Genomic DNA, 25,954 nt, shown 5'->3' on the forward strand with positions numbered 1-25,954 from the left:
GGATACTTTTTACAGCATGGACATAAATCCATGCTAACCACAGCCTTTATTGTCTGTTCACAAACTTTTTGCAGCCATGTTTTAAGCCTACATGGATGAGTGTTTCCTACTGAAAATGTGGAGATTCTTTGTATTAAGGAAGGATTTGTCATTTTTGTGCACTGGACAAATTATTATTGTATTGTTGTATTGTATATTGTTACACTGTCTTATAATGATAATTTCCAAACAGTTATCTTTAAATCTAACTCCCTCCTTTGTTTGGCTGTATAAGTATTATTTCAATTCATATTACTTGAAATAATTATTATTTATACTACTAGGAACACTATGAATAAACAGCATTTATCAGTTGCAAATAGATGACCATAACCACATATTTTGTACACCAGTCTCTCAAGCACTTTAAGCTGAATTTTTAAACATTTTTATTTCAAAACAAAAGTTACAAGACATTCATAAATGATGGTAATGACAGATTCTCTTCAAATATAATTGAAGTGCAAGGAATGGCCAACATTATGGTGTTCATGTCCATATCGTCTGTTTCAAAACAAGAATCTTACAATCTAACAATTCCCAAATTCTGTAATTTTTCCAGATTTAAGCTTTTTGATTTTAACTAAGTATGAGATAGTATGCTGATCCTGCCATTCAAATTCTGGCATAACACAATAGATGAAAATTATTTTTCACAGCTACAAAAGGGGGAAACATTTGACATAATTTGAGATATTTTTAAGACCACTAAACAATCAAATCATGTTCTCAAATTTATTTCTGTACAACCTATAGCTGTTCACCTATGATAATGTTTGTTTTCCAATTATTGTGAATGACTTTAGAAATACTTCACAAATTACAGAATCAGAACCATGGTTCCCAGCCGGCCCAAACTCTGCCAAGCACGTTTGGGTCCATGGCTTGGTCAAGCAGACAGTCCACCTGGTTCTCCACCGACAAGCCTGCAGCTGGAAGCTTGGCACGAATGTTGTGCTCCTGAGTCCCAAGGGCCACAGACTGCATCCCTGGGAAGGCACTGTCCTTCTCAAAGCCCAGCTTCAGCTCCTCACTGACAAAGTAAACCAGCATCCAATCACACAAGGGTTCAAATTATGCCATTATGAAGAAAGTTACAATATTTTGGGATTTTGCTTTGACTGAAAGCAGTGAAAGCTGATATTTGTTCATGGCCCAAAAAGCCTCTGAAGCAAAATCTGGATAATGGGTAAGAGAATAATGACATAATAAAAGGAATGGAGACCATTCAGATCATTATCAGAGAATTGTGCCTGAGATGCAAGAAAAACTGAACATTGTGTCACAAAGGTAGTTTTGATTTTAGTGCAATCAAATAGAATTACATTTACTTTTCCACCCTTTACATTCATCAATACTTGTGCTGAATTGGCATTGGAACAGGCTTTCCAAAAGCAGGCAATGTAACACTGTGCAGATAAAGTAGTATGATAAATTATATGAATGACTTATAATTTAATAACAATAAAAACTAGAACTGCAAGCAGTTAAGCAGTTGTAAGCGGAGTCCAAGCCGCCTGGCGCCAGCCGCACCCCTTGCCCTGCAGGGGCCGCGCGAGTCGACCCGGTACATCACCATGGCTTCAGGGGCCAGATATAAATGACCAGAGTTTGAAATTAAAGGGACTTCCGGTTAAGGAGATGTAAAATAATCTATGTCTTTGGGAGTGTTATTTGACCTTGCATTCGTGGGTTCCCAGCACCACTCGGGCTTGGACCCCTAATAACCACCACATTTACACCATAATGGATAAAAACAATGCAAGCTTATACGGTCTATCATCATCATCATACCTGGTTATAGCAGCTGGATTTGCTCCTTCTAGTTTTCTTCTGGCAAAGTTCACCTTCTGTAAAGGATACCAGTTGATTTCTTTGATGTTTACGTTCTCCGTCCATGTGCCTCCTTTCTTCAGTTGTTTCAGCTCAAAGTTCTGTGTAAAAGCAATGGGACACGTTATTCATACTACATTACTTATTTTTAAAGCCATATGTTGCAACTTAAAGCTGCTGTCACATCAGATTCACACCACACAGTAAGTCAGTAACACATTAAAAATTCTCATTTCTACTCACATCGCCAGATCCCTTTTATCAAATACCCTAGCCTTCTTTAGCTGCAGTTCACCTGTCAAACACTGATAGTTCAGAAAGTCCATGTTTAATGGGATCTTTCTAGCAGGAGTGTTAGTTACCTTCCAGTCCAGTGAGGGCTCCTTCACAAACACGTCCATGGTGTTTAGCAAAAGGTCTGGCTCAGCACTGTAAGCACGGAGGGAGTGGACCATGACACTCTGGATTAACCCCGACTCCTTCAAGGGCTGCATCAGATTCACAAACTGTCGGGTCAGCCGGAAAGGCATGAGCTCAGGCACAGGGAGGAACTATGAGAAAATATAAGATTGCACGTAGAAGGAATTATTTATATGAGATGGTTGTGTCTTTTTCAACAAGGTGCTGTTCACATTTATACAGCTCACTCATTCACACCTGTTTGTTAGATTTTTAGCCATGCTAGCAGTATGTCTCTATGGATGGCAATGTTGTGTCTATCATTCGGTCCGACCACTACTTTTAGTCCCTTCTGAAATATCCCGACATTTAGTTAAAACACAATGTTTCCTGCCTTCAATTAAAAGACTTATCATTAACCTGTGTGGCTGAACCGAACGCATGACCAAAGTCGATGCCAATCATGCCTCCAGTTTCCATGTTGATCATGAAGTTGGAGAGATGGCGGTCTCCAATACCTAGAATCCAGTGGCTAACACACAGTAAGGCATGAGAGTTGATGAAGTGGGAGCGCAAGGACAGAAAGGCCTCAGGACTGTTGCACATCTTCAGAAAAGCTCTCCTGATAATTGGAAAAGAGAAAAAAGTGTTTAATGCAAGTGTTTACATTCATGAGCAGTTTTGTTTTAAGAGCTTATTTACTTACTTCAGGAGATCACTGGGCACATGCTGCAACACTTTCAAAAAGTTGCTGACAGTCTCAGCACGTTTCGCCTTCCTGGCAAAGAATAAACATGCTGTAGCTCATGGCTGTCTGAGATTTCATTTGTGATCAAAAAGTGACAATCAACAAAACGTATCCTAATCGGTTCTAGTTACTAGATGTAATGTAATCAGAATTTTATGTACAAAAATTCAGGAAACTTACTTGTAAGCCACACCATATAGTGCTATACCTTTCACTTTTGAACTTGGATCAATGGATAAGAGCCATTTATTGTAGTCTTCAACGGACCTTGAAGAAAAAGAGAGTTTATATTTAAAAAACAAAACTCCACTGAGATGTGCAACTACACAAAGTACTTCAATAGAGAAAAAAAATAATAAAAAATAAATATTAATATATATATATATTCTTATGTTTCTGAATTAAAGTACTTTAAAATGTTTTTAAGTTTGTGTATGTTGACACTACTTTCTATAATAATTATATGAGTTTCAGAATAAAGTTCTTTGTTTCTCACCAATTTGAGCTTGTAATGGAACCCACAATTGCTGATGATGCTCCAGATACTCAACTAGTCTAAAGAAGAACAGTTTTATTGCTTCTTTAATCAGCACAAAACTAAAACTGCTCAGAAGATCATTGGTACCAATCTCCCGAGTATCAGTGATATCGGTGAGGTGAGGCGCCTACGCAGAGCCCAAAAGATACTAAAGGACAGTACCCACCCAGCCACAGCCTGTTCACCCTGTTGCCTTCTGGGAAGAGAAATAGAAGTTTCTCCGCACATACCATGATTACAAAAGGGTTTTCTAATGATTAATTGGCCTTTTGAAATTTTAAACTTTGATTAGCAAACATAATGTGCCAATGGTACACAGGGCTGATGGTTGTTGATGATGGGCCTCTTTACACCTCTGTAGGTATTCTATTACAATAGCTATAACAATAGTCATTTATAACATTAGCAATGTCTACACTGTATTTCGGATGATTTTGATGTTATTTTAATAGACACAATTTTTGCATTACTTTCAAAAACAAGAAATGTTCCAAAAGGACCCCAAACTTTTCAACAGCTGTGGGGTGTAAAACATTTTTTGTCGCACTGGGGATGGCATGACAACTTCATCTCTGAGCAGTGAGCTGACATCCAAGTTATTAAGGTGGAATTCCGTGGATATACTGTACCTCCCTGCCCTTTTCTTCTCCTCGTCAGTCATTGTGCCATTCAGGAACTCTTTCAGAGTACAGGTGTTCTCCATCCATTCAATCAGACCAATTCTGAAAAGACAGTGAGATGCGATTATATTAATGAGATGTTTTTTTTAGTATTTTGCACAATTACTGTTACAATTACTTCTCCCCAGGCTTGTTGGTCTATTCCATATAAACGTCTACGCGGCCCTTAGCCCCACCCCCCCCATCTCACTCACACACCGCAGTGACACTGACCGCTGGAAAACGAGCTATAACAGTAAACGGAAAAGCAGAGTTTAACTGAAATGTAAAAAAGTAACCGACTCGTTTTGTAGTAGTACTAGTACCAGGGCCACAGATGCTAGACCGGGAAGAGGAAGATGCCACAGCCCGGTTCACTGGTGAAAGATTAAACAGAGAGTACAGCAAAGCCACAGACAGTGCAGCTGAACATTACAGTATTCCCATACATTGATTTATTTGTGGCGGCCCACATCAATATGAACGCTGACCGCCACTTATTGATTTTTCGATTTGTTTTACTAGGCCTATTAAAAACCTCTGCAGAGCTGCGTGCAGCACCTTACAACGCTGTCAACGTTGGAGACCCACCACTTTTCAACACAAAGCGACGGACGTTTCCATGCACGCAGTAATGTCACAGTTAATATTGTGGGACATGTATGCAGCACAACAAAACAAAAAATAGTTTAAAACTTGACAGGTCAGACAGAGGAAACAAAATTCAACTTTTAGCATCTGAAATGTTTAGACACTCTGATGGAGCTCAGAACTGATCAGGATGACGGCTGCTTTACTCCAAACAGTGTCTCTGTATGAACCTGGACTGTGTGAGACCGTTTGGATGTGGAGAAGAACACAGCATATTATATAACATTAGATCCTGATGATCCTGTCGGCTTGTCGGGAGATTTAAATATGAAGTTATGCTACTGTGCCTCATGCGTAAATGTGCACAGCGTCTCTCTTCACGGGGAGACGCTTTACCCTATTTCACCCATCCTGAAATTCGCTAAACGTAGTTATCGCCCAAAACTCTGCCTAAAAACAGCGGTGCTCTCAGTTAATGCACGCACAATGTTGTCATGTGCTTCATGTGTTTCCCCAGGTCTGGACACTGGCCATCGATGGGGAAACACATTTTCAACTTGAAAAGAGGGTTGCGATGGTGTAATCACATAGGTGTCATTTACACTGGGGACATGTCCCCATCACTTTTTGAAAGCATTTGCTAAAAGTTTTCTGAAAATTAGCTCGCAGCAAGAACTGTTAGGCTAAATACCTAATACAAATTCTATGAGAACTACTTGCACAATAGAAAAGCATGAAATGCAATGTAATATAAAAGAAACAGATCTGCCTTGTCCAACAAAGGTAACTTAGGCTAAAAACAAGCAACTGATTACTGCATTATATTCAATAATATTTTTATATTCTGATTTGTCACCGGCCACATGCATTTTGTTTCCCTTCATATAAATAAAAGACATTTCCACCATAAACTGGTGCAGAAAATGTCTCTAGAATGCAGGAAATTAAGAGTTTAACGCTTAAAATCTTTTCGGGGAGGACCCCCAACCCCCCCAAACAAATAGTGTTTGGTCATGCTTTTATCTTGTATTGTTTTTGTATTATTGTCTCTTGGGTATTATTGTCTTTACACTTGTTAAAGCACTTTGTAACTTGTTTTTGAAAAGTGCTCTACAAATAAAGATCTGTCTCAAAATTGGTCTGGATCAAAGTCCAGGGCCATTTTTTACTCCCAGTCCGTCCATGGTACGCCTACCAGTCATCACAATATGTCTGGATGGGCCCCAATTCCAAATTAAATATGAAACATGATAAACTAATAACATAAAATACTTTTGGTACATCAGGAAACCTTGTTGGTTTTTCCTGGAAGGACAGACAGACGGATGGACAGACAAGCTCAGTACCTTGTAGTTATGGGAATGACTTGATAGGTGCGGAGCTGCAAGCCTCTGTGTGTGCAAGCAGCATCATGACTCAGCAAAATGTTCATGACAGCAAAAAGCTGCTCAATGCGTTGGTCCTGGCGGAGGTCCTCCCCACCCTTCACCAGAAAGGGGTGGTCCCGCTCATCATCACCACGAATGATCAGACGTTTCGGGCGGCGAATGGAAGACATCACTTTTACCTGCATGGCATAAATTCCCACTAATACAGTGACCAGCCCACAAACGTGCACACTGGATGCTATTAGAACATCCAAATTGTCCTATTTTACAGTGAACAGTAAAAACATACCCTTTCATCAAAGCCTGTTATTTTTGCATGATACTCTGGCAAAGGTTTAGATCTGCCATCATATTGCCCTACAAAAAGAGAAAAAAATCATTAGTTCAACAGAATAGTGTTTTATTTTCGGAAAATGTATGTCCCCTCAATTACAGACCATTAAATACCAGAAATAACAAATAACCAGATTAGAAAAATGTCATAAACAAGATATGTCAATACCAACAATCTACAATATTTCCAGAGATGAGATTACCCCAATTTCAATAGAATGAATTTTTATATTTACTGACCTGGGATCTCCAGCTCATTGCTGAATGTGTCTGCTTTAAATCCACTCAACCAGGGAGAGTATTCCTTCAAGTTCCCTGGTTCTTTCTGAAATTCACGCATGGATGATGCCAGATCGTCCACCCGCCGCAAAAAGCTTTTATCTTTTCTGCTCTCAAACAGCTTGCTACCTTTAGGTCCCAGCAGTTTCTCCACATCTTTAGCAAATTTCTGCAATAAATACCATTACAATTTAATAACATATTTTTTTTCAACTACTACTAAAGCTTCAATTACTGCTGTACATCTGGTATCTGGTACAGAACCCCAAAATGTAGTAAATGGTTTTCAGACAAGTCAAAAATATAACTGAATACATAGATAAATAATAGGGTTTATTAAACAATTAAGATGGAGTGTAAAAGAATTAGTAAAAAATCTTTCTCTAGCCCCTTAATTTTTCTATATTTTGGTCTTGGCACACACTTAATCTTTTACATATCAATTTCCCCTTACGCAACACAGGAAATGTTGCCTTTGCTCATAATTTTCCCATATGCATAAATAAATAATAAGATGCCTGTGTAGCTAGCTAGGTTGGGTGCTAAACACAGTAACAATCAGCTTTTTCAGCCTGCTACCTAGCTGAAGCTAACTTACATCTAGGGTTGCAGCAGTATATGTGGTATGAAAATGGACAGGTATACCTTTTACAATCGCATCTATGGTATTGAATTTTACTGCATTATAATAATATAATGTCAATAATATTTATTGAAATTATAAAAAAGTGTTTGTTCAACAACAAAAAAACAAAACAATGTAACTGATAATTGTGTGATACTGTAAAACAGTGATATGTTCTGATATATCGTACCGTTGGAACCCTACTTACATCATAAAATTAGACCAGCCAGTGCACATAATGTTATGCCTACACTGTACTGCATACTGCTGCAGCATCGCTGCATAAACACAGTTGCTAAAGCATTTTAGCTAGTAAGCTAATGTATCCAGTGATTTATGACCTGTCTGATAGCTTTTTACTACATTTTGAGAGTTTCCCACCTCCATACTCAGATGGGTCATTTATACAAAGAATTCTGGGGCATGTGAGTGATGTATTTTAAGTTTGGAATAAAATGTGTATTTGGCATAACAACAGCTGAAAAGACAAAAGAAAAAGTGTATGCATACAGAAACTCAAGCTTCAATAAAAAAAAACAATAAAATGATTTATCATCTGGAGTTTAGTAAAAGAAAGAAAGTGCATTTTTGTAGCTGTGTATGTTGTCGTATAAATTGTTACTCTTTACTCTTACAATATAGCTAAACAAGAAAAGATGAAACATCGAAGCAAACTACAAACTTGGATAAATTTCTTGCGAAACATTCCATGACTGGCTGTGTTACGATCCCCAAGTGAAACACGCATCTCGTCATATATGATGCCCATCTGCTTCTTGTCAAAGCTTGGTTTTTCCATTTCATTTTTCAGACTATCCCACCAATCCTGTGTGGAACAAAAATACAAAGATCAATGACAGGCAAAAACCAGTAGCAGCTAATTTAATTCATGATTGAACTTGCTTATCACCCTAAAAATCATCTCAGGGTTTGTAAGCTGCTGCAGTGCATCCACAAAGTTCTTCACAGCTCCTCCCTTATCCAGCATACTTCTGAGCCTGTTGAGACACAGACACAGACACAGACACACACACACACACACACACACACACTATAAATAAGCAGACATTTACAAAATGCACTAATAATATCAAACCCAGAAAAACAATGGGAATCCACCTGGAAATGGACAAAACATAAGGCAGGTTACCTGTTGACAAATTCCTGCTGCTGGTGTCCTGTAGCAGAGTCCTCAAACTTGTAACTCTCACTGCTGATCATTAGAGCGTAAACCAGTGCTTGAGGGTAGCACTCTGCTATCTGCCCAATGCAGTGCTGCACTGCTACAGCTTCTGGCTTGTCCAAAAGGGCAACCATTTGACTGATCCAGCCAATCAGCATCCAACAGGGAACTGACATCATCTACACACGGAAAGTTGGTACTGTCACTGTACAACTAAAGAGCATGTACATTATAGGATAGGACACCAAGTTGAAATGCAGGCTCCTCACTACAGCGCTGATGTAGTTTTACTTTTAAGGTAAAAAATGTTGTGTGTTCATCATTCTATATTGCTACATGAACAGCAAAACATTGCTGTTGGGATGTAAAGAGAATAACAATAAATATAACAACAACAAATGCTCCTGAAATATGAAGATACAGCCAGCAGCTTAGTTTAGCACCAAGACTGGAAACAGGAAAACAGCTAATGTGGATCAGTTATTTCTTGAAAAACAAATTCATGTTGGCTGTAATGTAATTTACAAATGTAAATTTCCTGCAAATAGTCCATCGCAAAACTAAGACCTGCCAAAATTAAATTAAAAGGCAATTATATTTTAAATCAAACTGTGATATAAAAATCTTTATATATACAAATCTTGATATAGCATCATTACTACAATCATTTACATCTGCCCAAGAAGAAGGTAAAAATATTTTGCAAATGCTAAGTGGGATAAACTAAATTTGTGGGTTTACCCATCACTACATCCCTGGCCTTAACACACTACCTCTTTTGTCATGAGGTCCAGTGTCTCAGAGGGGTATGACTCAATGATCTGCAGCAGACGTGGAAACTTGAGACGAGCTTCCTCTGAGTTCATCTTCAGAGCTTTCAACATGCTCTCCACTACATGAACAGGCAGTGCCAACAGGTCTGGATACTTGCTTTCTGTAAAAAAACAAACAAACAAAAAACATAGTTATTGACAGTCTCAAACACAAGAACACTTTGTCCAGTATTTAATTCATCCAAAACCAGACACCCCATATTATTTTATCTATAAACACAAAAAGATGCTAGATCACGATATACGTGTATCGCAACTTTACCTTAAACATGCCACGATAAAAGATTTTAACCATGTTGCTCCCCTCATAAAGAGATTGTTTCCATGTATCTTTGCCTTCATTTAATAAGTGGTAGAACATAGCATTGGGAAAAGTGAGGGAGAGGAATTAAATGTGACAGCCAGACATGAGCCATGAAGACATCAAGTGGCATGAAAATACTTTAACAGTGCACCAGTTAAGGAGTCTGAGTGTCCTCTACAGTTAGTTTACCATTACTTCATGTGAGAGGTGTATGTTTTAGATCTGTAACAGCGGTCGGTTAGATTATTATAAATCCATCATAATTGGTAAATCAACAAAAAGGCACACAGTTAGTTAGTTAGTAGTACTCACCCGTTTCACTCTGTTCCTCCTCCCGCAGTCGTTTGTCACAGAAGTTGGCCAAAGCCATGTACGTCTCAATTATGCCGCTGCTTTCCACACAGTCCTGTGTATAAGACTGAAGCTCTTCATCAGCCTTTCGGGTAGCATCACACAGCAACTTTAATGCTTGTAACTGCAGCCCCACTTCCACTTCCTGCAGAATGAACAGTTTTTAGTGAATAAATGCCTTACACGCTCTCATTTACATAGCCTATTTGTACATGTTTAGGGTTCCGTTTTATAATTCAAAGCAGGATTATTAGGACATAACCAGCTGTGATCAATGAAGTATAGCATTTTTCTCATTCAGGTACATGAATTTTACAGTTTAACACATTACACATCACCCTCATTTTATTATTTGCATAGCCCATAAGCAATTCAAAGAAGGCAACAAAACCACCTGCTTTAGTCAGACTTCACACTTATATGTTTTATAAGTTATATAATTATATGTTATACAAGTTTGTAGATAATATTAAAAAATACACTGCAAGTAGAGTACCTTTGGATTTTCATTCGGCCAAGCAGCTCCAGAAAGCTTTGCAACTCTCTCTGCTTTCTCAGCGTCAACAGTTCCCAGGACCGAGGGGCTTTTGCTTACAGCTGTGGCCAGGATGTGGAAAGATGTACCCTGGAGTATCTTTTGGTATCTGAATACTTTAGCTGTGGCACTTTGACAGTCAGTCTGAAGATCCTCTGCAGAGAGAAAAGAGCTGACATGAAATATCTCACTGATGTCATTTTAAAATGAAACAGATTGGTCACAGACTCATAACAGTGAGTCAGTTATTAATGGGACTGCATCATTTCTAATCATGTTCATCATTGTAATCATGTTCATGCTGATTATCTTCTATTTTTATCAAAAAAGTAGTAGTTAAAATAAATGTAACTATAACCAACAAACCTTACCTAACCTATTTCTGGCTACCTTTAATACAAGCTTGTGAAATGTTAACGAAAGATATCTTGTTGTTGAGTTGCCTAATATCATAAATCCTCCGTCCTTTCAAACTTTGATATTAGATACATACTGATACATATCATCTATTGATTCACTGATGTTCTAAACTCTTGAACAAAGTGCCAAAATTGAATTTTTTCAGATTCTGGCACTCGCTATTCTGCTGATTGACACTTGGTGTGAGTAATGCACCAATAATGGGAGTGAAGAGAAAGAAGATTGCTAAGCAAACATGAATGTAAACAATGCAGGGTTTAAAACATTTAGAAAATGCGCTTTGCAAATGTTTTAGGAGGAAGGAAATGAACTAAACATGGCACCTTTAAGTATATCACATTATTACAAAATCTGGCGAGTCAAATGTAAAATTGCATCCTGACAGAGACAATGCAGTAATCATGTTAAGGCAGCCTTTCATTCTCAGTTGTGTAATGTACAGAAGTCCTTTCCCTGCTTACCCAGGAGTGGGATAGTCTTCAACATGGTACTGATTTGATCCACAGGACCCTGGGAATGGCTGCGTTTATGGTTGTAGCGGCTAAAACTGTGGACCCACTGCCGCAACCAGCCTCTGTTTGTTTTGGCTTCTTTGTGAAGGTCCTTCAGCAGCTTGGTGGCCACAGGAAAGTTTTTCTGAAAACAACGTTTGTGTTCCATGATGAGTTTGTGGTAAACATGTAACAGCACAAACAAAAAGTTACATCCACAGTTGTTTCTTCACCTGCTTCCATGCGCTATCAGCCATTTGTAGCTTCATGTTGAACTTGCAGTCATTTACTAAGGTGTCAATGTCACCTGCTGGGTCATCTGAACCGTCCACCTCCATGCTGTCACTGGGAGCGTGGCCTCTCAGCTTTTCCCTGATCTTGTCTAAGAAGAAACATCTAAAACGTAGAGATCAAATTTCTGTCACAATTTGTTATCTGATCATTTAAAAGACGTGTGAGGGAAATATTAAAAATATTTTTTTCTTACCGAGATGTAATGATATCATCCCATAAGTTCACCGGATCCACTTTAGCATCAGGATATCGCTCGGTCCACAGCCTGATGAGCCGCTTGAGGGAGCTCACAGACACTAATGAATACAATACAATGAATTATACTACATTTTGAGAGTGGAACAAAAATATTGTTTTATTCAAAGCATTAAACAAAGGGTTTCAGGGAAATTATGCTGCATTTAAGGAAGAGCGTAAATTACTACCTTTAACTGGTTATTTGGATATTAACAGTATGAGTTTTAAAAGACAATATCTCTGCTCACCCTCTCCTTTAATAAACAGCAGGAAGTCCTGGATTTCAGTCAAGGCCTGCACTGACTGCAGGGTGGTGAGCCGACTTTGAGTCAACAGCGTATCCACACTAGAGTAATTCTATAGGAGGCAAAGAGATTGAGTGCACACTGTGGGTGAGCGTAGAGTTTCAGATCCAAACGCATTTTTGCATATTCTTTGACTGATTCTTTGAGTATTTTTAGAGAGATTTAGAGCATGTATGAAATCTACATATTCAGTATATACAACATACTATACATTAAGTAATTAATATTAATTAATTATTAACTCTGCCATTGTAAAACTCTTAGGTGATAAGCAGAAAGGATGTGTGACAGCAGACCTCCATAAAGAGTTGCATGGCGTAGTTGGTGTAGTATTTTGCGCGGTCATAGTCCTCCTGCAGGATGTAGAGCAAGCTGAGCTCTTGGCTGTAATGACTTTCCAGCAGCTTTTTGCGTTCCTCTACCCTCATGGCTTTGTCGATGAAGCTGAGAAGAGTCTGTTCCGTCTCACCCAGCTGCAGCTGCTTCAACATGCTGCGAATCATGTGCCGCAGGTACATTTCCTGTCACAAATGCAAAAACAAGGGCATTTGTATGACATGGGGGGCTGATGCAATTTTTGCAAAGTTTTCATTTGAAGCCATCGCTTCACGATCAACAATAGAGGAAAATGCTTTTTGGTTGGAAGTAAACCTGCAGGGTGTTGGATGGTCCGATCTATTACCTGGTAGAGAGGCTCCGACCACATCAGCTCGAGGTTGGGTGGCGAGTTTTCATCTATGTTTACAGTGGAGCAGTACTGAAGAGACTTCCACTCAGTCAGATGGTTGTAGGCCTCCATGGCAGCTATTTCCCAGAAGTCCTTCTCAGAGTCAGTGGGCTCGCCATCACTCCAATCCTCAGTGTTCAGCGCCTGCCAGTATGGGAGAGAGTAAACACTTTTACACTACAGTGTAGTGTTACTTTTGTCAGATGAAACTAAATGAAATATATTTGTCACCGACTTTTTTCCCCCTGACTAAAACGAGACGAAGATGAGACGGCGACAATCTCCTTAGACGCTGACACTATATTAACATGCAATATTGTTGACGAAAAATTACGAGACTAAAATGTAATTCATAAAATAAAAACATTAATAAAATCTCTCTTTTTTGACATTATAATGAGGAGACAAAATATTACTCCCTCTAAATTTTCAGTTGAACAGTGTTCATTCAGCGGTATTTTATGTCTTATTAAGCCATCAGCTCCCCTAAAAGCATGATTTGTGATATTTCGGGGGGGTCTCTAAAATATTGACAGCATGCTTTATTGCCATTAATCTCTATATTTCTCTATCATCATGGATCATGACAGACTTCATCCAGCCAGATGAACGATCATCGACCGTCCGCAGCGGGCCGGTACCCCGCGATCTCCTGGCCCTGGTCCACCCCACTCCCTCTCCGGTATGGGATGTGTCGCTAGTACGACCGACACTCTGAACTGTTTGTGATCGTTCCCTATGGCTGGATTAATATTACCCATGATCCATGTAGGCCTACTACTGCAGCTGGGGGCTCTCCGCAGTGCCACGCAACTTTCTAAATTCTTCCCTCTCACGGAGAAAAGAAACGCGCGCAAACACAGCCGCAGCTGTTGTGTGAAGCGTAATTGTAGCAAAATGGCTACATATGATTATAAACATTATTATTATAATAATAATAATAATAATAATAAGACAAACATGCCTAATACTTTCACAGTCAGCCCCAGGCCTACATGCTTGCAGCTAATAATGATTCAAGAGTAAGAATCACTGTTGGTCCCCCTCCTCCGCATCATGGGAAAAATAAAACTAAGCGCCCCCGGAAGCTATGTATAGTTCGCACACTGATGTGGTTATAAGATTTTTGGAAAAAACCCTACAAACTTGAAGCGGCATATCAAGGCTAACCACCTGGGAATTGAGGTAAGTTAATGTCTCCTTTGCAATAAAAATGAGAATAAAATTATACTAATGAGTTAGAAAAGACTAAAATGATGGTTAATGACTAAAAATAGACTAAAATACTTTTGATTTTCTTTTGACTAAAATCAGACTAAAATACCCAGACTTAGTCAAGTAAAATATGACAAAAAACTAACAAGGACATTTGAAACAGGACTAAGACTAAATTTTTATGAAAATTAACACTACTACAGTGCTATGTACACAACTAGCAATCTGGTAAAACTACAGCAGTCCAGTGTATTGAAACGCTACCTAACAACTATGCTAGCCTTGTTGCATTGGGAAAAACTGTACCTGATTGTAAAGCTTCACAGCTTCTGCAAAATCACTGTTGGCTTCAGCTTGAAGCGCAGCACAGGTGATCGACTTGGTCCCAACTTTACCACCAAAGATGCCACGCATAACATCATAATCTTCCAAAGATCTGTAAAGCCTGGATGAACAGGGGAAACAAAGAGCACGCTAAGTTCTACAATTAACAAAACCAACTACACTCATCCAAAGGTGATTGAGTGGTGCTGTAATGTAGCTCCTGGCAGTTACAATCTCTGTCAAGGGACAGAGGTAAGGTACATGAATCTGTTTCCATTGGAAAAAAGGAATAGAAAAGATGAACTGGCATTAAAAAAGAAATGAAGTCACCACTTCATCATTAAGTTAATGATGTTTCTAATCAGCTACATACTGTACAGTATCTTAAACCCAGCTATGAGCTATCTAAGGAGAAGACAACAGTACGGTATGCACAAATGCACTTTAAAGCTGTGGCATGTTATTCAGCTCCTAACATTAAGCTATACACCATCACTGACAGAACCAGTATCAAGGTAAACAACATTGTAATACCTTGCAAGGTGGATCCATTTATTGGTGTCTGGGGGGATTTCTTTGCGCCCTCGTGACCGTTTGGTAGGAGGCTCCTCCTGGCCACCAGCATGTAACAAGCCATCTTCCAGCAGCAGGATGCCGGACGGCTGCTGGAGACTCACCAGGCAAGTGGAGCTGATGGCTGCTGGATTGAGATGCTGCAGCTCCTTATTCTGGTAGCACATGTCCTAACAACACAACCAGACTCATTGGTTTTCAGCCTTACAGTTTAGAGATGTTTCACTTTAATAATCAAGCTATACAATAACAAAGCACCGACAGCATATTGGAGCACCTGCATGACACATTTTATTTGTTGCCACTCTGTTAGCTGTTGGGTAACAGCCGGATTTCACTACAGTTAAACTAAAAACTTCCATTATGTCTTACAAGTGTTGTGAAACTTGTGACAATTTGTGTTTCTAAAAATGCAAAAATAAATATTACTAATAATGGCCAACATGAAAGAAAATAAATGGAGAAAGCACCGTCACCCACAAAAAAGACTACGCTCTGGAGGAAATTAGAATATTAATGTAAAGATGATAAAACCTATTTAAATATAGTAATACTTCACTTTTCTTACTGGACACAGATACAGTGTTATTGTGGATGCACTCTGTAATTTTACATATCCAGGACTGAGACAAAATTTTTAAATAATTTCTGAAGGCCATTACCTGCACACATGCTATAAATGGAGGGAAGCAGAGGGTACTCTTGCTCAGGAATGTATTCATGTTGCATCGCAGCTCCTCTTTAATCCTCCCGCTCTCCCCTCTTGATTTGTGTGTTTCCATTTCTTGGAGGATACCAGCAAACAGAGAGCTGAACAGCTGTTTGGCTAAAATTGGATCTCTCTGAAGGAATATGCATGGAAAAAAAAAACATTATCTGTGAACACAGCTATTTGTTTTTTGGATGTATTGTACTGTATGTGTGTATGTATTGTTTTTGTTCATTTATGTTTAGCATCTTTCCAGCCTAACTACTTTGTACTTACCTGTGCTAGTGCCTGAAGGGGGGTGATGAGGCTACTGTATGAGATCTGGATGTCTGGAAAGTCTCCCACTCTGTAGTTACGATAGAGAGTCACCTGAGCCTCTTTTCTCAGCCTTTGATCAGCTTTGTCTTCCTGTGGGTCACCCAACAAAACCAGTGATGGTTAGAGACAGTGGCAGTTTGGAAAAGTTAGTGACACAATAAGAACAAACTATAAAGTAATTAATCTTTAAGTGCGTATGGGCTGCTGTAGAGCATTTCAAAAATGACTTGCATTAAGGATGAACATATTAGGCATATTAGTTTGATACCTTTTTCTGTTTTTGCTGTTGAATCTCTCTTTGTGCATATGTCAAGCTGACTTTCTCCTGATCCTTGAGAAATCTGCGTCTCAATCTTAGGATGTTAGTACGTTGCTCGTTTTCCGCTGTTGACATACAGACATAAAATATATATTTACATTAATGTCTAACCTCAAAAAACAAAACATGATTGCTGTGATAGTTAACATCCAACCGTTACGATCGACAGAACAAAGTTCTGAAGCAAATAATCATCCTGCACATGAAGTCTTCATCACATAATTTAGTCAAATCATTACTGCAAGAACATTTAAACATGGGGCTGTGGCCCACCATGTTTTGCAATTCAGTTTCCCAGCTCAAATAACTTGAGTTACCCTTTTACAGTTAACCAGGACACATAACAGGTCAGCTTCATCAGTTTTGAAACATTAACCCTGTTCAGTATTTGAATACAATATACCAGTGGATCAAAGCTGATATGAAGTAGGGTCCCATGATTTGTGTGATGCGGTAAACACTGATCCAATCACAGAATATGATCATACAAATGGAATCAACTTTGAAATGCAGAATATCGTAGAATCTGCCAAAATGTGGAAGCAATTTCTAATAAATCTGTGATTTCCCTAGCATTATAAGCCATGTCCGGTCAAGCTTTGTAAACAAGAAGGAACGTTGCCCGTGTGAAAGTAGCCTCCGTCAGACCTCTGTGTTTGAGCAGCATATGGATGCTGTCCTGCAGAAGACCCGAGGGAAGAAATTGTCAGCAGTTAAGTGAAAACCTATTTAATAGGGGACATTTGACAATACATGTATTGTGACTTGTTGCACATACATTTGAATATTTCTATATAAATATTTGCATGATACATAAAATTAATTGATTATTCCCTTATTTATTTCTTATTGAAATTTAGAAACTTTATTCATCCACCACACAAAATTCCAAAGAAATTAAAAACTTCAAAAAAATTAAAATAACATAAATTTAATATTTTTTTTTAACATATTTTAAACAGATTTCATAGAGCCCTAATGAAACTTTACAGCACCACTGGTGCTGGAAGTAACCTCTTATAATAGGTTTAGCCGGTATCAAGGTATTATGGTGTACCAGGGTATTTAGAAATGCCGATGCTATGACTTCCAATACTGTCCAAAATACAGATGCTCCTCTTTCTATAAAATTGAAATGGAGATGCTGTATTGAGCTGATGTATCGTAGTGTACGCCCTCAACGTGGGTGGGCGACACTGCATAAAACTGCCTGACATCTTCAATGCGATAAACCCCTTCACTTCTACCGGAAGTTGGTAAACAACACACACACACACACACACACACACACACACACACACACGAGCTTTAGCTGTTACTTTATTTGCTGATAAACTGAAACCTACACTCAACATTTACTGCTAAATTTCACAGCTCACCTTTTCCTCTGCTTTGCTGTGTTCATTCTCTCAACAACATATTCAGTCCGTACACTAAAAGCAGCAACTGCGAGTGGTAAGGATAACGGACTAGTAATAAAGTATAATGCCTCTGCTTCTGTTTGGGAGTATTTTGGGTTCAGCCCAGATGATAAAGGTGGGCCAGCCAACACAGACAAAGCGGTCTGCACATCATCTCACTGGAACATACTTAACAGTCATAAAAAATTAAGGAAAAATGGGCAGTGCAAAATTTTAACAGGTGGGCAATTCCTCTCAGAGACTAACCTTTAGTGCGACTGTCCACCTCATCGGTTGATGCAGTAAGGCGTTTTAGGCCAAAGCCTTCTCCTACTGGTCTCCTTGCTGTACCTTGCCTTTCTGATTTCTTATCAAACACCAACAGTGAGGACTCAGAGCCAAGTGTGTACTCTGCTAGTGTATCCACACTGCTGCCCGTCAGCCAGTTATATGCTGTACGTCGACCTAGTGGGGAAAAAATAGGTAAAGAAAAATATGTTAAGCTGCTAAAGGTACAGCACGTGCTTCTGTCCTTAGTACTGGTATAATAATACCAGTACACTGAATTAGAGTAGTACCTGCTGTTTGGGTTTGGGAGAACTCTAATGAAGTCTGAGTGGCTCGCAGCTTCCCCTTCATGCTTCCAGACTGGGACGCTGCCAAACTTTCTGGGCCCTGAGAGCTTTGAGTTTCAACAAACATGGGAGTCATCACTGTACTCCTGAAGCGCCAGTTGGAATCAATCACATAGTCCTAGAGAGTGGAAAAATGTCATTAATACATCAGCGTCATCACTAGCATACTAATAAGAATATCTAACTATCTTGTTACTGTAACGGACCTGAAAGGTACACTCTGACAGTGGATACTCAAACATGTTTCGTTTGAAGTCAGGACTCTGGCTGGTCATTTCCAGTAGCAGATTGGTAGCTAAGCTTAAGAAACACCTTTCTATGTGACAGGAGTACAGAGATCCAAGCACCGTCAACATTCTCTCTAGGGTCGCAGTGGGGAGGCGCTTCTCCTGACTCCAGAAGTTACGAACATAAAGCCTGAAAACATAATGACAGACATGGAGGTTTTTTGGTTAAAATGCTGATTATTGTATTGTGAATTGTAGAAATTAAACTTACCTGCACAATATAAGAATGGATAACGTAAAATAAAGGTAAGAGAGAAATAGTGGGTACTTACTGAAGGCCTTGGTTTTCTTCAGAGAGTCCCTGAAGTAGTGTTTCTTTAGCTGCATTCAAAACCTCTACTGAGGTGCTGTCTTCCATGCTCTCTGCATCACTAGAAGAATCATAAAAAACAGAATATCACTAAAGTTCACATCAAAGAAGTAACAACCTGTGACTATATTAATCCAACATAATAAAATGAGTAATTGTAAATCAATTTTGCTGTACAATTTGCACCATTTGGTAGTCTTGCTATATGGAATATAGTATTTAACCCACATCGGTTAATTGTTTAAATTATGCATTATCCCCCTTGGGTTAAATCAGAAAATGTTACTGAATGATATATATTATTTTGTAGCTAGTTTACACAACTACATCATGGCATAAATAATGTAAATAACAAGAGAGCAAAGTGGGAAATTATGATCTGTTTGATAACAAGAGGACAAAAAGGGCTCACAGTACCTGTAGTTGTCTTGGATCCACATGAGGATGTCATACATCCTCTCTCTGCACACTGGTGAATGATGGGAGACAAAAGCTGTCACAGGTCCCAGGAGCTCCTGAAGCTGAACTGGAGTCAGTTGGGCAATAATCTTGTGGATGATATCCAGACAAACTCTCTGCTTTGCTTCATCCCTGGGGGCACAGAAGAGCAATGTGCAGAAACACGGTCGCAGCACAAATTAATATTTAAATGTGTTATTCATTACACTTATAAGATGTCAAATCTCTTGATTTCCAGTATTTGATGATTGCAAAGGACCTGATTTCCTGCCAAATCTATGTTCAACAAACCACAATGCAGTGTATGTGCTGGCGTGGGTTTTATACATTTTTTACAGTGACGGTTTCATTTGTTTGGGGTACTTACAGTACAATAATTTAATGTCTTAATGTGTTTGCAGAGATTACTAATGGAAGTGAACCAAAGACAATCCATAAAGACAATAAACATGCAGATCACGGTTGAGACAGTGATTAGGACTTACCTATGGCCCATCATCTGAATGAAGCCTGTGGTCTTCAGCTGCAGAAAGATGTCTGGGATGACATCCGCTCTGCTCAGCACGCACTCCAAACAATGAGTCTTTAAGATGCCGTGCAACTTTGGCAGGAGGAAGAACACGTAGTTGACAAACCTGAAAATGTTTTAAATAAAGCCGCAGTTAACAATAAGACTTTAGATTTTAATGCTTAGGGTCACGTCAAAAGCAATGTGCAGACAGTAAAATTCACCATGTTGATTTATTAAATTATTGTTAAATTACAAGGGGAAAGTATAAAACATAAGGCAGAACTACAAACTCACCGATCCATAAAAGGGGGAAAGTGTTTTGACACTTTGTTTAAGCAAATTATGAACTTGTCATCCATGTCTTTTTTCTTCAGATTTGTTATCTTAGTTGCAGCATGACCGAGAAGTTCTTGATGATGCTGAGACAAGAATAAGAAAATGACACAAATCTGACATTCACGTAATGAATGTACTGAATTTAAAATGAAAAAAATAAGAATACTGCCGAGATACACATCTGCTGACTTTACCTAAGCATTAACTAAATAAATATTTGTGCTTCTTGAACATATATGAAGTATAACTGGAATTCAACCAAAGAAGGGAAAGTCTCATACATTGTCCATTTCAGTCATATTCTTCAGGATGAGGCCGATAATTTCAGCAGCAGCTGCGTAGACGTCTTTATACCTTACAAATGACACGTTGTTGGTGAGAGATTGGATGTACCTGAAAATACAGAGCACACAGAAATGATTAAAGATGCTTTGTAAGATGGCAGTATGAGAGCTACAACACACATTCTCTGTTTATCTTGCTGTCTGTTGCTTAATTTCACTTCAACTTGCAACTAAAAAAAAAAACAATATCTGAATTAGCAAATTAAATTATGGTTCTAAACAGTGAAGCTGTGAAGTTACACAGTGTGCAGTATGTTGCACTTTAGCTTCACTGTATATTTTACCTCTCATATTCAATTCCACATGAGGCATCGTAAGCTGGAAGGTTGTTGGCCAGGATGATCCCCAGCAGCTGCAGTCCAACAGAGTTGTCCTTACTATTTGGGTCAGTGCCACAAATCCGCTCGTATATCAGACTAGCAGGGCAGGAAAAGAGATAAAAGACCAGTTATATTCCATTGTGTCAAATGCACATTAATTGTTCAATGAGAGTGTGCAAGGAATACCTGTAAGGGACATGCAGACAGTCTTTCCAGCACTCTACCAGAGTGCGAATGATCTCCAGGTTGTGACGGAATACTGCCCTCTTGGAGTGGAAACTGTGTTTCATCAGGAACTCTAACAGCCGGTTGGCGAGCACTTCATCTCTGGGGTTACCCTGGGACAAAAATAAATCTATTACTAATGATAATCTACTAGTGCTCCGTAGTCATATGGAGTTTTATATTATAATTAAATGGCAAAAAAAAGTGAGGAAAAAAAAAAACACCCGGGAGAAAGTCCCATAATGTCAAAACAAAAGTCCCTCTCAAAATTTCAAAGCCATGTGTTGGAATCTTTAGATTAAATTTAAACAAATGTTGATATTTGTACAGACCGCAGCAGACTTAAATGTCTTAAAAATTTAAGTATTAGCAACCTTGGGGCTGGCCAGGCTTGTCCAAGAGAGCACTGTGACCACAACATCCACCACCATAAAATGGATCCCCTCTCCTCCGTTGTTTCCAGAGACCACAACCTGCAGGAGCGGCCCCAGCCAGTGCTTGGCATATGGTCGAAAAACCTGGGAAGATTGACAACAAAGATTAAACCTTGATTTATTTTATTCAAAGACAGTAATCAAATACATTTGTATCGATTTACCTCCTCTGTGTTGATGATGAGCTTTGAGATGAAGAGTCTGATATTCAGAGGTGTTGCTGGATTTGACAGTTTTGCATGTAGAAATTTCATCCACGGAGGAAGTTCACCAGGCAGGTTTCCCTGTTTCATTAACAAAAGTAGAGAGTAGTCTGAATGACATGAGTTCCAAAATAATATTTGTAGATCATTCTATTATATTGATGTGAAGCCATGTGTTTCTGTCTGCAGTGTCCTTTCCACCTATCCAGATGAAGTATTACGGAAATGACTTTTCTGTAAAAAGATCAAAAGTCAAAACAAGCTTTACTCTTCAGTGCCACTGACCTGTTCAATTTTAGGGGTTATGTTGTTCCTTTGCATGTGTCCAATAAGAGCAGTCATGGCTGTCATGCATTCATGCTGATTTAGCTCATCCATTTCTAGATCCACCATTGCATCCTGGGAGGGATTTGTCTCCTCTGTCTCCTAGATGTACAAATATACCAACAATCTTCCTTATCACCATCAAAACAATATTATAATGCATCTGTCATTAAACTGCAGATTACCTGTCACAGTGCTAAACATATATAAAGTTAGTTGCCACCAAGGATTTAACCCTTGGCAGGGTGGACAAACTTCAGTGCAGTTGTGTAAGGGAAACAAAAGAAATCACATGACTAACTCTTTTTGCAGCAGTGCGTCTGTGTCCTTCAGGGTTTTGGGAGCTGAAGGAGAAGCTTTGGACTCCGGTGGAGAAATCAAACTGACTCATCTCCTCACTCAGGCTGCTGTCGGCCATGTACGACTGGGAGGACAGATACACCGGTGCTTCTATGGAAACCCCACCATAAATCTCATGAACAAAAAGCATCAATTTAAAAATACTTTGGGTAAATTACTGGAGATGCACTGACCTCTGTGGCCACCTCATTGCCTATATTACACCCACATCATCCCCTTTAATTGTAAATAGCAGCTGCTTTGACGGCCAAATTCAAACAGTTTCAAAACATTGTGGTGAGCAGTAAATGAATACCTCCATTCTCCTCGCTCACTTCTTTTCGAATCATGACATATTTCTTCTTTCTCTCAAGTGGAACCTACATTGATGATAAAAATAAATGAATACACCATGACTGCAACTCAAAGTACACTGTACAAACAGATATGTCAAAAAAAAAAAAAAAAAAAAAAAAAATACATACCTCAATTTCAATTGGAAAGTTGTAGGTCCTTTTAATATCGATGATATTTTCCAGAATGAACTGATTCTGGAAAAGGAAAGAAAACCACAGTCAGTGAAGTCCTCTTGAGTTCTCCAATCACTCACCATTATTCCACCGAGATTTGCATAATTAATTGTTGTGCATCGTGCTGGATTTTATTATAGAAGTCATCCCTTACCTTCTCTGGTTTCTCACTGAAGAGGAAACCATGGTAGAATTTGGGCTCATTGAAGCTGCAGCTGATGACGGCGATTGCACAGTTGTAAGCAGCGCAGTGATAGTGTCTCCTAAGTTCAAGGAGCTGAGTCTCACCAGCCATGTTCTCAGTGAATGCTTCAAAACATGACCTGATTGAAATCAATTAATATCCTCATCAAATCAATATTCTAATCTATCATGGAAGAATAAGGAAATTTTACATGACTACCATGTTACGTGTTGCATTTTAAAAGTGTCAGGGTGTCCTACTTGATCAAGGTCTTGGACAACTCATTCCCCTCTGCTTTGTCTGAACGACAGTAGGCTTGATTGATGCGGGACTCCTTAGAGTAAACCTCTTCTTTGGGAAGCCGAGAATACAGGAGCTCCATCAGCTTGTAGCAGCCGTTCTTCTTCAGCAACTGGATCTCAAAATCCGTTTCATTTGACTGAAATTGATAAATAAACTGGCCTTAAATCGATTTCCAAAGTGCTCCTCCGGTCTAAATGATACACTGCTAGCTCTGGACTGTGAGGACAAAACATTTACGCAACTGCCAGATGTAGTAGTATAATGCTAAATAACAAACACAATGTGTAATACATACATATCATAAAAGTTTATAATACAACCAGAAAAAAAGCTATTAAAGCTTTTACTGCATATCTTTAAATATTTCACTGAATGTAACGATGTTAAGAAGAAAACCTTCGTGAAGCGGCTGAGCAGCAAAGCAGTGATGTCCGAAACATTTGCCACATAGAAGTCGTTCAGGGCCTTGGTGCTACAGTGGGAGGCAAGAGGCAGCAGAACCCTTTCCATCATGGCCTGCAGCATGGAGCTCATCGGCACATCACCCTGCTGGATCACCCCATATACTGTACACAGCAGTTGTACTACACTGCTTGACCTAGGTAGACATTGATAAAGACGGACAGTGGACACAGAATAAGCAACTCCTGTATGACCTAATGCAACGTTATCTAATGACCCTGCAATGGAACTTAACAGACCTCTTCTTAGACACTGTCATGATGGCATCTCATGTCATCTCTAGTAAGAATATACTGAACTTTCTAGTACTTTCAACCAGGGCTCAACGATATGGTCAAAAATGTTATCACGATAAAAAGTTTCATATCTTTCGATATCGATAATTATCACAATAAGGACCAAATCTTTATTTCTTTTGAGTTTAAAGGATGATTTTTGCTACTGAGGGAAAGCTGAAGAAACCTGATGGTTAATTGTGGTTTAAAATCATCTTTATGGTCAATACTTGATGCCAAACAGTGGATCACTTCACAAATCTGAGGTAGAACATTCAAAACAATTATGATAAAATCTTTCTTGAGTAAAATTAAGTAAAAGCTGACTTTAACCTTCTTTGGTAACTATGACCGGGATAACGAAGAACCTTCACAGACAGATACACTGAACAGAAACAGTTTGTGAAAAGCTAAAACATGATACTCAGGTGTTCTGTTCACATTCTAAATTAAAAGGTCATCTATAACTGGACTTGATCACAACATTTGTTATGTTTAACCTACCCATTCAAAACAGCTACACCTCAATGTAAGTAAGAAAGAAAGAAACCTCATGTGCAACCTTAGTGAAAAATGGTTATGGAGGCTTTACTAACCGCTTAGCAATTCTTTGGAAACATGTTAGGAAGTGCTCCTCCATGATGTGTTTTCTATCTCGACATAGAATCCCTGCCATCAATTTGAGCAAGAGTGGGCTCTGAGAAAGCTCAAGGGCATCCAGCAACTAAAAGACAGAAATGTGGGGTTGGGAGAACATAAAACTTGGTCAGACCAGATACACTAGCCACAAGTCTTTGGAGACAGGTGAGTCTGTTTGCTCTAAAAAAGAAAAAAAAAAGAAAAAAAAGACCAGATTAACTTTTTACCCTTAATCTGCGTTATCCTCCTCAATCTCCAAAACACTGACTTTACCTTTCGGATACAGTCCATGTAGTTGTTGCGGTGAAGCGAGCCCTTTGCAAACTCATCTGACTGCATGGGGAAGTGGGAGGCCACCAGGGCATCGAGGGCTTTCTGCAGCTCGGCCAGTGGCTCCTCCGGGAGGGTTGTGAAGAAGGGCAACACCAACAGGGCCTGACTCTGAAGAGTCAAGAAAATAACCTTCAGCTTCATTCACTTTATTAAGTAACTCAAACAGAAAAGGTAAACATTGTACAGCAGTTTGAAGTCATCCACTGTACTTAAATGTGTCAAAACATACACCCCCACTCCTTTACCTTGAGATTCAGAGGCAGATTCATGTCAACCAGCAGCATCGTGAAAGTGGAAAACACTGGTCTGAACGCTTCATGGTTAATATTGGAGCAGACAGAAGAGTCAATCTGATGAGAGAGGGAAAGAGTGTCCATGACTTAATTAACATTAGAGGAAAGTTTTAAATCACGGGTAAGCTTGTACTGCATTGCATTGTTTCTTCCGGGCCCTGGCACATAAGTGATGATCGTTATTGCTCAGGGGTGTTCATGTATTCACACACCTGGTAGTCATAGTTCATAGTTTATC

The 25,954-nt window shown here is 39.1% G+C and overlaps 1 protein-coding gene across 1 annotated transcript in view; it reads right to left on the reverse strand.

Moving 5' to 3' along the window:
* Window positions 1-411: 411 nt before the first annotated feature.
* Window positions 412-25,954, reverse strand: part of prkdc (protein kinase, DNA-activated, catalytic subunit) — a 47,942-nt gene continuing 22,399 nt past the window's right edge. The window contains exons 38-86 of the mRNA XM_046063562.1: window positions 25,669-25,773; window positions 25,364-25,531; window positions 25,048-25,175; window positions 24,111-24,312; window positions 23,672-23,850; window positions 23,382-23,550; window positions 23,183-23,248; window positions 23,014-23,077; window positions 22,660-22,808; window positions 22,320-22,460; window positions 21,996-22,115; window positions 21,772-21,915; window positions 21,359-21,510; window positions 21,137-21,268; window positions 20,790-20,901; window positions 20,467-20,591; window positions 20,147-20,296; window positions 19,620-19,793; window positions 19,165-19,263; window positions 18,812-19,022; window positions 18,549-18,723; window positions 18,238-18,435; window positions 16,520-16,635; window positions 16,210-16,341; window positions 15,887-16,066; window positions 15,186-15,394; window positions 14,634-14,772; window positions 13,068-13,256; window positions 12,682-12,906; window positions 12,329-12,437; window positions 12,037-12,139; window positions 11,783-11,945; window positions 11,520-11,694; window positions 10,600-10,793; window positions 10,065-10,248; window positions 9,389-9,549; window positions 8,583-8,794; window positions 8,343-8,430; window positions 8,115-8,258; window positions 6,769-6,976; window positions 6,485-6,552; window positions 6,154-6,374; window positions 4,187-4,279; window positions 3,200-3,286; window positions 2,978-3,049; window positions 2,692-2,893; window positions 2,235-2,423; window positions 1,834-1,973; window positions 412-1,072 (exon numbers count right to left, since the gene is read on the reverse strand). Of these exons, the coding sequence (XP_045919518.1) occupies window positions 868-1,072; window positions 1,834-1,973; window positions 2,235-2,423; window positions 2,692-2,893; window positions 2,978-3,049; window positions 3,200-3,286; window positions 4,187-4,279; window positions 6,154-6,374; window positions 6,485-6,552; window positions 6,769-6,976; window positions 8,115-8,258; window positions 8,343-8,430; window positions 8,583-8,794; window positions 9,389-9,549; window positions 10,065-10,248; window positions 10,600-10,793; window positions 11,520-11,694; window positions 11,783-11,945; window positions 12,037-12,139; window positions 12,329-12,437; window positions 12,682-12,906; window positions 13,068-13,256; window positions 14,634-14,772; window positions 15,186-15,394; window positions 15,887-16,066; window positions 16,210-16,341; window positions 16,520-16,635; window positions 18,238-18,435; window positions 18,549-18,723; window positions 18,812-19,022; window positions 19,165-19,263; window positions 19,620-19,793; window positions 20,147-20,296; window positions 20,467-20,591; window positions 20,790-20,901; window positions 21,137-21,268; window positions 21,359-21,510; window positions 21,772-21,915; window positions 21,996-22,115; window positions 22,320-22,460; window positions 22,660-22,808; window positions 23,014-23,077; window positions 23,183-23,248; window positions 23,382-23,550; window positions 23,672-23,850; window positions 24,111-24,312; window positions 25,048-25,175; window positions 25,364-25,531; window positions 25,669-25,773 (7,371 nt within the window). The 3' untranslated portion in view covers window positions 412-867. The remainder of the gene's footprint in view (window positions 1,073-1,833; window positions 1,974-2,234; window positions 2,424-2,691; window positions 2,894-2,977; window positions 3,050-3,199; window positions 3,287-4,186; window positions 4,280-6,153; window positions 6,375-6,484; window positions 6,553-6,768; window positions 6,977-8,114; window positions 8,259-8,342; window positions 8,431-8,582; window positions 8,795-9,388; window positions 9,550-10,064; window positions 10,249-10,599; window positions 10,794-11,519; window positions 11,695-11,782; window positions 11,946-12,036; window positions 12,140-12,328; window positions 12,438-12,681; window positions 12,907-13,067; window positions 13,257-14,633; window positions 14,773-15,185; window positions 15,395-15,886; window positions 16,067-16,209; window positions 16,342-16,519; window positions 16,636-18,237; window positions 18,436-18,548; window positions 18,724-18,811; window positions 19,023-19,164; window positions 19,264-19,619; window positions 19,794-20,146; window positions 20,297-20,466; window positions 20,592-20,789; window positions 20,902-21,136; window positions 21,269-21,358; window positions 21,511-21,771; window positions 21,916-21,995; window positions 22,116-22,319; window positions 22,461-22,659; window positions 22,809-23,013; window positions 23,078-23,182; window positions 23,249-23,381; window positions 23,551-23,671; window positions 23,851-24,110; window positions 24,313-25,047; window positions 25,176-25,363; window positions 25,532-25,668; window positions 25,774-25,954) is intronic.

The sequence above is a fragment of the Micropterus dolomieu genome, linkage group LG01 (genome assembly GCF_021292245.1).
Source record: "Micropterus dolomieu isolate WLL.071019.BEF.003 ecotype Adirondacks linkage group LG01, ASM2129224v1, whole genome shotgun sequence".
NCBI classification, from domain to species: domain Eukaryota; kingdom Metazoa; phylum Chordata; class Actinopteri; order Centrarchiformes; family Centrarchidae; genus Micropterus; species Micropterus dolomieu.